Source organism: Dipodomys spectabilis, unplaced genomic scaffold (assembly GCF_019054845.1).
Source record: "Dipodomys spectabilis isolate Male_0828 unplaced genomic scaffold, ASM1905484v1 ptg000288l, whole genome shotgun sequence".
NCBI lineage: Eukaryota > Metazoa > Chordata > Mammalia > Rodentia > Heteromyidae > Dipodomys > Dipodomys spectabilis.
In genome coordinates, this window is record NW_024870965.1 from 3,474,989 (window position 1) to 3,487,514 (window position 12,526).

Here is a 12,526-nt window from a genome sequence, read left to right on the forward strand (position 1 = left end):
AGAAGCAGTTTGATTCGCATCAATTAATTGTACGAAGGGTTTCATTTTGATATTTGTGACATGTACAGAACATACTTCCATCCACCTCATCCCATGCAGACAGCCTTCCTGTCCTCCTCCCTCCTCTCTCGGCCCCTCTCCCTCTCTCTCCCACTCTCTTCCCTGGTTTTGGACAGGTGACTGGGTCGTGATGGGTATTGGTAAGTCAGCACAGGAATGGAGCAGAATGATCCCTCCATGTCAGCCCTGCAGACCCAGGCTTTCGTGGGGTCACTCTTGCTGCTGCTGAGAGTAGGAATCTTCAGGCGGGGTCAGAGCATGTTGTACAATTATCTTCAAGTAGTTGTACGAAGGAGTTGGCATTTAACAAAGCCATTGGTCAGCACGATGCATCTTGCTCAACGTTCCCCTTTTTTACGTTCTCAAACATCTCCCCGACCCAGCCCTTCCTGTATTTTTCTTTATTTTGCAGTAGATGCAATGCATTCCTGACTGCTCCCCTTCCCCCCGCCCTCCCCCCGCCAGTCCACATGTCCTCTACATCCATCTCCCCCTCCCTCTTGGCTCCACATCCCCCCCTGTCTTGCAAGTGCCTGCTTTCTGGTATTTATTGTGCTGGGCTTTATGTAGTCTTTCAAAGGAATTAGACCATTTGAGCTCTCCCTAGAGCCTACCGCATTTCAGTTCATACATTAGTAACCATTTCCATTTCACCCAGCGTGTTTTCTTACAGATTTACAGGCTCATTCTAGCTAACACAAATGAGGGAAACCACGCATCCTTTGTCTCTCTCGATCTGGCTTATTTCACTTAATAGATTTTTTTTCCAAGTCTTTCCATTTCAAAGCATTTTTAAGAGGAAGTGGTAAGATGGAGAAAATTCTGGGTATGTCTCAAAAGCAGGAGGATTCATCAGATTCCATTAACACACTGGAAACGGAACCATAAGAAAACCAGGAGTCTGAAGAAGCCCCCGATTTTTCCTTAGGCATCAGGAAAGGAGGATGGCAATGAAGTGGTCTGGAGAAGGCCATAGACAGGCAGGTCTGCATAAGGCAGGGGATCAAGATTTAGATTTATTTTGGAGCATAAAAAAGTACGGACCTCAGGAGGGCAGCGCAGGCTGGACAGAGAAAACGCTGAAACCAGGCATGAGGCTCTACCTTGAAATCCTAGCTACTTTGGAGGCTGAAAGCCAGAGGATCTGTTTGAGGCTAGCCCAAATAGAATCATTAGCTAGAGTTTATCTCCAAAATAATCAGGAAAAAGCTGGAGGTGTGTGGCTCAAGTGGTAGAGTATCAGCCCAGTCAGCATGAGGCTCTGAATTCAAACCCTTTAGACCACTAAAAAGAGAAGTCTCTTCTGGATTCCTGAACACACACACACACACACACACACACACACACACACTACTTTCAAAGTTATGAGAGTAGAAAAGACCAAAGAAATGAATACGGACAGAGAAAGAAGCCAAGATCACATCTCTACAGAAAATCTGTGTTAAGTACCATGGAGCTGAGAAGAAAACAGGAAGGGAAGATGAGGGAGGAGATGGTAAGGAAATCAGGAAGGAGGAGGGGGAGGAGATGGTGAGGAAATCAGGAAGGAGGAGGAGGAAGGAGATGGTGAGGAAATCAGGAAGGAGGAGGAGGAAGGAGATGGTAAGGAAATCAGGAAGGAGGAGGGGGAGGAGATGGTGGGGAAATCAGGAAGGAGGAGGGGGAGGAGATGGTGAGGAAATCAGGAAGGAGGAGGAGGAAGGAGATGGTGAGGAAATCAGGAAGGAGGAGGGGGAGGAGATGGTGGGGAAATCAGGAAGGAGGAGGAGGAAGGAGATGGTGAGGAAATCAGGAAGGAGGAGGAGGAAGGAGATGGTGGGGAAATCAGGAAGGAGGAGGGGGAGGAGATGGTGAGGAAATCAGGAAGGAGGAGGGGGAGGAGATGGTGGGGAAATCAGGAAGGAGGAGGGGGAGGAGATGGTGAGGAAATCAGGAAGGAGGAGGGGGAGGAGATGGTGGGGAAATCAGGAAGGAGGAGGAAGGAGATGGTGGGGAAATCAGGAAGGAGGAGGGGGAGGAGATGGTGGGGAAATCAGGAAGGAGGAGGAGGAAGGAGATGGTGGGGAAATCAGGAAGGAGGAGGGGGAGGAGATGGTGGGGAAATCAGGAAGGAGGAGGGGGAGGAGATGGTGGGGAAATCAGGAAGGAGGAGGGGGGAGGAGGGACAGAGCACACTAGAACACCAAAGAACCAACCCCATCAAGACAGCTGCTTGATGCTCACGTGAATGAACGTTGATTTCCTCTCCTGTCAGGACTCAGGGCTGGTGGCTGAGCTGAGCCACGCAACGCTGATTGTGTACTTTGGTCAGAGTTCTCCCAGTTGAGTGGTAGAGGGTCCCAGAGAGGTGTGCATTTTGGAAGCAATGACAGGAGACAAATTACATACACTCTGTCTAAGCAACTTTTAAAGCTCTTTTCTTTTCCACAAAGAGGAACTAAGGTGTCACAGATTAACCATTAGCTGGCTGTGGAGGTGGTCAGTGCCTTCCTTGATGGCTTCTCCCGTTTCTTGGCATCAGGTACCGTGGCAATAGATTTGCAAGACACGAGCTGTAGATCAGCAAGCGGGCCCACCCTGTCCCTCCCTGCCGAAGGAAGTAAGGAGCTGAGGAGACCCAGCATCGCTCCTGTGTTGGAGGTGGCAGACACGTCATCCATCCAAACCTGCGATCTCCTGAGCGATCAGTCAGAAGATGAAGCTACCCCGGATGAAGACATGTCGTCAAACTTGGAGTATGTTGACATAAGCTCAGCTGTAAGCTTGCTTGCTTTTGTGTGATCTGTGCGGTCAGTATGGCCTTTTGGTTCATGACCAATTCAGTGAGGGGGTAAATGTTCCTACTTCCCAATATTCTAGAATCATTCCTGCATAGTTGGAGCAAAGCAGCCTTCTATGACTCACTGTCTCAACTACTGAGTGTTCTAAGCCCTGTTTTCTCACACACACACTCACACAAACACACACACACACGTTTGTGTATTATACATATGTATGTGTACATACACACACATATTAGTTTTCTCAAAATTCTCTTTGTGCTTAAATGAGTAAAAGATCCAGATTTGTTTTCCTGTAACACAAGCTGCAACTTCACGCCTGCATTTTATTATGTCGTACCTTGTACCATTGGATGGTTTTATTTTGCATCCATACTGATGGACCCTCAATCACTTGATGGCCGTTGTGGACAGCATCCAGTGAGCTGTCTTTACTTCTCTCATTCAGTAGTTAACCTTTTCATTCAGCACGAAGCCGCCATGTTTCAAATTCATGAATAGAGAAAGGGCTCTCTCCCTTTTCTAAGCATCTATACAGGAGGTGCCTACCTCTGTCGAGTAGTGGTTACAGCTTAGCGTGTTGTGCAGTCATGTTCCACCTGGTATGTTGCCATGACAAAAACCCCTGCCCCAAAAATGAGCCCGTGGAAGCTGGAGGACCTGGTCAAGCCAACTCTTCTTGCCCCTACTTTTTGGGTCCGGTCGTGGGGCCTGAACTCTGGGCCTGGGTGCTGTCCCTCAGCTCTTCAGCTCAAGGCTAGCATTCTACCACTTGAGCTACAGTGCCACTTCCGGCTTTTTTTTCTTTTTGCCTATGTGGTGCTGAGGAATTAAACCAAGGGCCTCATGCATGCAAGGCAAGCGCTCTACCACTGAGCCACCTTCCCAGCCCTGTCCCTACTTTTTGTACACAAGTGGCAGATGAATGCTTCTGCAGAGTGAGTGATTTTAATGGCTGTGAGTGGCGCATTGGTTCTAGTGATGTAAGCAATGCCATCTCTATCTCCCTCCCAATATCGTTCATATAAATTTAATGAATGTTGGATCTATTTTAAATAAACCAAAATGCGATGGGAATTTAGTAAAATCCTATTCTTCCCCCCCGCCCCAATCCTTTCTAATTCCTCACATTTAGAACCATAGAAGCATCTAGAAAGCACAAACAAAAATAAAACTAATGGTCCCTGTGAACACGAAGGTCAGGGGAAAGGGAGTTTTGATGGTCAATATCTTTGCAGGAAATGGTGTTTCAAATTAGGATAGACATTTTTAAAAATGAGTGCTTCCAAACATTGGAGCAGTGGAAAGGTTTTATTCAAGAAAACTGCAAGTGATCTTGATGTAACAGAATTCTCTCTCTCTCTGGGCTCTCAGTCTCTGAGTCTGGAAAATAGATCACTGGAGTCTGTGATTCATGGTTTTGTAGGTAAATTGATTAAAATCAAGAGCCTCTGTTTTACTTCTTAATTGTCACTGATGTTGCCCACTTTTAAAAGTTCTGCTTTCAGCCAAAATGTGCAAGTGGGAATTTTTTTTACAAGTCATGAATGTCTTTGATATTATTTCAAGTTTGATTCCAGAAAGAAACCTATGTTTAAAGTATTTAAGGCAATTGTCTCTCCCCCCACCCCCACGGTCAACTAAGTATTTTTAGCTAATGAATATTGATGGAATGACTCATAATGACGTGTTTTGCTTTAAATATGTCTCACCAAAGTATCAATATTTATTAAAATGTATCTCTACATGTTCTAAAATGGAAACTGGCTTAGAAATGTTTTCTAGAAAGAACTCTTAAATATCTATTGATTCATGATCTCTGTTGATGCAGTAATAATTTATAAAGGAATGATCATGGCTAGTTTTCAATAAAGTGGAACTTTGAGCGCCATAGAATTTCCACATGATAGGAAATACAATTCTTGTAGCTGTTTTTGGTGGTACTGAGATTTGAACTCAGGGCCCTATGCTTACTAGGCTGGTACTCTATTACTGAGCCAAGTCTCCAGCTCTTATTTAATGTTTGACCTATATTTTAATAGCTTTTTATTTCTCTCAATCACTTAAAAAAAACTACTGTCAACAATCAACATCTTACAGTGGGCCAGATTTGATTTGTCTACTTGCGTCCTAAACTGCTTTTCAAAGCACAATGTAATACCTGAAGAGTGATCAATACTAACCTATCAAAACAGGAGAACATGATGATGACCTAATGTTCCAAATTTGCAGGAGTTACCCAGGAGCAATATGTTGTGCTGTTTTGCAGGTATGCTAAAGGTTACCCCCCTTACTCCCCATACATAGGAAGTTCACCTACCTTTTGTCACCTCCTTCATGAAAAAGTGCCATTTTGCTGCTTAAGACTAGATAAGGTAAGCATCCACTCTCCCTGGTTTTTCCCTCCAAGAGTATAATTGTAGAGATTTCAATTACATATTATACACCTCCTAGAGCCTCAACTATATCACTAGCTCCAGACAGGGACTTCTTTATTACAAATTATGGGATGGGCACTAAGATCCTATTGCCTGATTCATAAGATATGCAACTTGGCCAACCATCTGCACTCAAACCTTTTCTTTAATTTTAACAACATGAATTTCAAAGAACATTTTTGTATGGCTATGTTCACTAGTAGGTGCTAAATGCCTGAGCTACATGCTTTAAGTTAAAGTCCTTGATAAATTAAGAAAACTAATAACTGACTAGGTGCAATTCACTTTATTAAACGTTAGTTGTCTATTCACGTAAAAAAGCATTATAAATTTCAGCTATTACTGATGTTGTAGAGGAAGATGAAGTGGGCACTGAACATTTCCAATCTTTATTTCTGTGAAATTGCTTGGTAGATCTTTGACATTGCTTCTAAATATTTTCATCGAACCATTAAGAGAGGTAATTTTCTCCCTCTCTCCTTCCCTCCCTCCCTCCCGCCCTCTCTCTCTTTCTCTCTCTCTCTATCTCTCAAAGCTTTATTATCTTGTAGTCTTTATTTTAATTTTTGACATATTTGACATTTGTGCCCAACTGTGTACAACTTTGGGTCACTTTAAGATATGCTCATTTTTAAGGTTACTCACCTGCAGAGTCTTTCTGTGCTTTTTTTATACCACTATTTTAAAAAAATTAAATAGTATAAATGCAGTTACATAAACTACTTGTGGTTCTTTTCCTCAGAAAGATTCCTAAATTAATCCACATTTTAGGAACCTCAAAATCTAGACTTACATCTGCACTGTTCACTTCTTTGTAATGTGTGTGTGTGTGTGTGTGTGTGTGTGTGTGTGTGGTATCAGGAGAGCAATGAGTGGAAATTTTTCATCTCCAAGCCAGGAACCTGATCCCACTGGAAGGCTGTGTACCAGTGAGAATTGCCGGGACTGCAGTAGAGGCTCAAAGTCAGAGGACTGTTAGCTGTCTTTACAATGCTAATACATCCCCTTTCTCAGTGTTGCTGATTGGTTGGAGAAGCCTGGTGTTTGGGGCTATTTAGGGAGCAAAGGCTGGTAGGAAGTGGTTGGCTAGGTAAACCAGTGGCCACTTTGGGATTGTGGGCTGGGCATTGTGTGAATTGGGGTCCTGCTGAGACAGTCAACCCTGTTCCAGGCAATTTGTTGGGTTAAACTCCCATTTCTCCATGATCCCTTTGGGTTTTCCTTCTTAGTGAAGCGAATGCTTCATCTTCACACAGATTTTCAAGATGGGATTGGTGTGGCATCTGCCCATCTTTCTCCTTCCCTTACTGCTTTCCACTTTCTCAGTGACCATAATTATTTTTGTGACTTCAGATTGCATGCACATGAACCGTCCTCCAGATGCCTGTCCAGTCGAGGCGAGTTGATTTGTTCTTAGCCGTTTCTTTGGCCTTTCACTCTTTCTTGGGCTTTATTTTTTTCTGAATGTATGTTCATATTGGCCATTAGATTTGCTGTAATAAGACTTTCTTGTTGGGAAATGTTTCCAATCATACTTTCCCAACTAATACCCCTTTACTCTGTGATTATTCTTGAAAGACAGTTTTCCTTGGTGCCTAACCCCAGACTAGGATGGTTCTTTTCCTTCTCTCTCCTTCCTTTCCTTCTTTCCTTTTTCCTTCCCTCTCATCCTCAATCCCTCCCTTCCTTGTGCTCCTTTTTTCTTCCTTTTTAAGAAAAATTATTTCTCTCTCTCTCTCTCTTTTTTAGCACTTTCTGGTCTTTATTTAATGCCATTTTGCATACTTTTACTGCTGAAAAACAACCTTATTTGTAATTTTTGTTCCCTGCAAGTAGTTCTCTTTTCCTGTTGGTGCTGTTAGATTTTCTTGTTGTCTTGGCTGAGCTATACTTTCCTTATCATATGCATAGATGGACATTCTTTTTAGTTATTTGGGTTGGTAGTCATTGGCTTTCTTCAGGATTTGGGTTTCTCTTCTGCTTGAAGAATAATCTATCAATATCTGATTGGATAAACTTTGGGATTCTTGTGATTTTTCAGTTATTCTGTATATATATATATATATATATATATATATAAGAGTTTATGCTATCATTAATACTTTCTAATTTTTCTATCTTAGCCTTTATTTCTTTTCTCCTCTTTCTTGAATTTTAGGTGATGTCTTCAATTCTGTTTCAAAGTTAATCCCTTCAGTTACATTCTTTATGGAACTTAAATTATCCTTTGACTTCACTGTTGAGTTAGAGAAGATACATAGGAATAGATATTACCTAGTTTCAACCTTTTGCTTGGCTGTTGTGAAAGATCTCTCTCCTTTGTTCCTAGTTTGCTTTCTTTCATCTCTTAAGTATATTTAACACTTTTTACCTTCTGACTGTAATAGCAGCAGTGTCTGTGGTGTTTGTGACAATGGTGATCTTGTCTATTGCTTTACTTATGGTGTCTGTCTCACACCAGTGTTTTATAATTTTTTTTTATTAAGAAAGGATAGCAAAACATTTATTCTAAAATTGATGAATCTACAGAAGACTAACTAATCTCAGCCCAAGTAAATAAAAAGAAATCCTTGTAGAGATATATCTGGGCGAAAGAACGGTAGCAAGCAGCTCTCCACGTTTAAGAGTAGTTTGGGTTTAGCAATATTAATTAATTCCAGCAAAGCTTAAACTCTCAGGAAATAACAAAAGTCTGTTTTCAAGCTAAGTTTTCTCAGGCCAGCAATGGATTTTGGTAATGCGTTGTTCTTGTTATTATTTTTATTATTACTAGTTTTCTTTTGAGTACTTACCTTATTACCCATGTAGACCAGGTTTCTTTGTGGGATTGTTTTCTGTTTTATTTTGTTTTAGGTATGCAGTACTGGGAATGTTGCTGGGGCTACTTAGTTCTAGTCCTGGCTATTTCTAGAAATTGAAGACACAGTAGGTAATTGCTACTGCGCATGTCATCTTGTGGTAAGTGGTAGCTTCCTGTGCATTGACAGTGCAGACTTTCTCAGCATCGAACTGTATACTCAGAATTCATTTTCCCCTACATGCAAGCTTTAATTCCTACCTCAAGTGGGAGGACAGAGCCCAGTCAGAGGTAACTGCTGTCAAATTTGTGAGAACGTTAAATCAGATTGCTTTTACATCGTCATATATGCTAATGTTTTCCACCAAATTATATTGAAATACAAAAATGGCTTTTCTTTGTATAATTTTTCTTCTCAGAGTTGCCAGCATAACTACTATGAAGATGCAAAAGCCTATGGATTCAAAAATAAGCTAATTATAGTTGCAGCTGAAACAGCTGGGAACGGATTGTATAATTTTATTGTACCTCTCAGGGCATATTATAGACCAAAGAGAGAACTTAATCCCATAGTACTGCTGTTGGATAACCCGTAAGTATGTCTTAAAGTATGTAAACCAGACAGAGTTTTGATATTATTTTATGTACATAGAAATAATTGACTTTAATTTGCTTAGAGTATTTTAAATCAGATACATTATGGTACACAACTCATTGGGAGATAAATTCTTTGCAATGATTTAAAAACCGTCATTGAATATGGCTGTGTTTGGTAAATAGTACTTAAAACACCACTGGAATATTCTGAGAATTTTATTTAACTTTATTATACAAGTTGAAATTTATTTATTCTGCCATGGGAAAGAGACCCTTGAAATAATCATTTCCATTTTACTAAATTAATCAAACTGACATGAAAAGAATCTCTTCCCAAACAGGACAATTTTGTTGACTACCATTAAATATCAGAGAAGCATTTATTGATCCATATTTATCTGTTATATCATAAAACATGGTCTTACAGTCTCACTGCAATTACTGTTAAAATGTTTGGTTTTATAACGTAGTCCAGATAATGTTTGTGTCAAACTGTTAGATAAAGTTAAAGACTAAGATTCAGAAAACACTCCCACAAATACAAATGTGTCATAGAATACAATAGTCAAAACCATTATATTCTGAAATTACAATGACTTTTCCTATGACTGGAAACTGATAGTGGGTGGTCCCCCCCATTCAAATGTCAGGGTGAATTAAATGATATCAAATTACATTATACCTGGCTTCTTAAAAGTTTCTCCAAAGAGCCTTCCCCCCATATATCGTCCCTTCACAACAATACCTTTCTCAATAGACCAAAATTGAAAGACCCATGTATTGAATCTCTTTCTCTCTTTTTTTTTAACACTCTCTTCGCCATGGTAACTAAAACTTTACAGAACGGTCAGTGGAAGAATTCTCAGCCATCGGGATCCAGTATCCTCTTGGTGGCAAGGGAGGTGTGGAGCTAGTTAGTTTAGGCATGACAGCACCCAGAGTTGAACCCATTCTCAGAAGAAATCCAAGCATCTTAAAGCAAACCCCAGGAGAGCAGCAGTGCCTGGGCAGTGTGAGCTAGCCTGGGCGCTAGAGCAGTATTCCAGCCCCTCCCAGCTCTTTGGAACACAGCCCAACGGTGAATCTTTTCTGAGGGCTCCAAGGCTGCAAGGGCGTAGCTCAACTGGCAACAACAGAGAGCTTAAACTATGCCAAATCAAATCTGAGATTGTGGCATCTCTGTGTGTGTGTGTGCACGGCATCTCCACCCACAAGGGGCATGGATATCTGCAAACTGTCTTGGAGTAGCTCCATCGTGGATGATGTGAATCAAGGCGCATCAGGAGAAAAGACAGGATGAGGCCTGGGAGGAAAGGAGTTGTGTTGACAGCGTTTTCTCTGGCAGGGCTAAGGCCCACGCTGTCCTTTCCTCTTCTTCATGTTACTTCAAGATAAGGTTGCGTGTCCTGACGTGTAGCTGGAGAACTGGGTCTGCACAATTGTGGGAGCATGGTTCTCTACAGAGCCCTCCTTTTCAATTTTAATCTCCCCAATGAGTCTGATCTCGATTGAGAGTCTGTCCTTCCTCCTTCTACCTCGTATTATTATTAACTCCTGGTAGCAGAATTAAAAGAAGTTCCAGTAGCTGTGCTCTGTAGACTATTTCTGTTTGGTTTTACATAATGGGGTCACCAGAATGTCTGATTCGTGAATGATGAGTTTGTACACTAGGATCAGGTGGTTGTTTGTGTAATTCCTGAATTTGCACAACCACAGGGAAACCTGAAAACGTCTCTTGATGACTGACAAACTGGACCATTCTATAACACACACACACACACACACACACACACACACACACACACACACACACACACACACACACACACACACACACACACTATTCTTATCCAAGACTACTTCATTTGTGTGTGACCATAAAGATCAGGTAATAAAGTTAACATTATTTAACCTGTTTACAAGTGGAAAGCCATTGAGCATTCCTATTCTTGTCAAAGAGCAGCTGTTTTGCCTTTATTTTACATTTTAACTAGAAATAGGTTCTCACAGATTTACAGTCTTCTTAAAGCTTGAAGCAGACAGTGCAAAGCTGAGTGGCTCCGATGCATTGTCTTTCTTTATAAGTGGTGTAAAACTGATTCTAAAGAGGCACAGGACATCCAAACATATCTGTCAAGGTCACAGCCTTCTATGCAATTCCTAGGTCATTGTCTCTTCGGCTGTGGGAGCTTACTTATAAGTCTTTGATATGGCAAAGGCTATTTATTGTCAGTTATTTTTGGAGGCAAGAATATATATTAATTTCAGCTGATTTTTCACTACTCATTCCAGTAGCCTTTGTCACGGTTCACAATTTAGAATCTAATTGTTTGCATAATATTGCGGGTTGATGATTCTGGGAGGGTTTGCTTTTATTTCAGGACACTAAATGATGACATGTTATACAATTATCACTGTTTTAATTTGCTGATTAGGCTGCAGGTACATGTTGTAATGCCTTTTATCTGCCTGCATACTTCTCTAGGGCTGTCTAACATTTTTATTTGTTGTACTCTGTTTCCTTGGACAAGAATGAAGAAACAGAAGGTAAACATCAATAAATAATGTTCCTGGAAGTTTTACGCAATTCCCCCTTTTTAAATAATGAGACATTTGTTCTGACATGATTCACCTGTTGTAATCTATCTTTTGATATTACAAAGCAAGCTTTCTTTAACATTTTTCCACGCGAAAGAGATTTTTTTTACAATGATTATGTGTGCTTTCATAATTATTACTTAACTTGGGGGCTTGATGCTTAAGTTCCCATGAGTAATGATGAAGTTAATAATAGGTACATGGCCATCTAGGAAATTTAATACAAAGAACAATCAATTTAACATAACAGAAATAAAAACTGACATCATAATATGGAATTTTTAATGGTAATTAAATTTATACTATTCACAAATATGTGTGTATGATGAAATAAACATTCACAGTCCAAATGATAATGAAATAAAACACAGTCTAATTGGAAAATATCTTTTACTTGTTTAGAACACTTGTAGAACACTTTTCACATTTCACTTAAAACTGGACACACAAAAAAATATAAGATCCAAGCTTACACTACTAACTTTGAACTCACTTGTGGCTTATTCAGCCAATCTGTGAAGTCTGTCAAGAAAACTTCAGCTTATTTAAAAAGTAATGGTAAGATAGCTTTTATACCAATGCCCTTCTTAGAGAAATTCAAGCAGCCTCACACAGATCTGAAATACTACACAGGATTACCCACCTCTCAATAGGCCTGTTGCAGGACATTGAACCTCTGTGGTCAGTTTGGACTTTTTTTTTGGTCGGTCGTGGGGCTTGAACTCTGGGCCTGAGTGCTGTCCCTTTGCTCTTCAGCTCAAGGTGAGCACTCTACCTCTTGAGCCACAGCACCACTTTCAGTTTTCTAGTGGTTTATTGGAGATCAGAGTCTCATGGACTTTTCTGCCTGGCTGGCTTTGAACCGTGATCCTCAGATCTCAGCCTCCTGAGTGGCTAGAATTACAGGCGTGAGCCACTGGTGCCCGGCTAGTTTGGACTTTTGATATGTGAAATGGTTAGAACTCTTCCCGAGTTATTATGAGACTAAAAATAGTACATAAAATACTAGCACAAGATCTGGGCTAGTTTCCTTCCAAACAACAATGCTGTCACTGTGCAAATATACAGAAAGTCTCATGTGAAAACCCAGTGGGAAAAAACTCCAGGCAGCAGTGTGGCTCAGTGTAGACTCTGCCTTGGGTTCAAGTCCCAGTATTGAAAGAAAAGAATGAATGAAGGAAGGAAGGAAGGAGGGAAGGAAGGAAGGTAGAGAGGGAGGGAGGAAGGAAAGCGGTCAGGGAAGGAAGAAGAAATAT

At 40.9% G+C, this 12,526-nt stretch overlaps 1 protein-coding gene across 1 annotated transcript in view; it reads left to right on the forward strand.

Moving 5' to 3' along the window:
* Kcnt2 (potassium sodium-activated channel subfamily T member 2) overlaps nt 1-12,526 on the forward strand; it is a 263,490-nt gene that overhangs the window by 206,509 nt on the left and 44,455 nt on the right. The window contains exons 19-21 of the mRNA XM_042701224.1: nt 2,582-2,795; nt 5,110-5,215; nt 8,495-8,667. Of these exons, the coding sequence (XP_042557158.1) occupies nt 2,582-2,795; nt 5,110-5,215; nt 8,495-8,667 (493 nt within the window). The remainder of the gene's footprint in view (nt 1-2,581; nt 2,796-5,109; nt 5,216-8,494; nt 8,668-12,526) is intronic.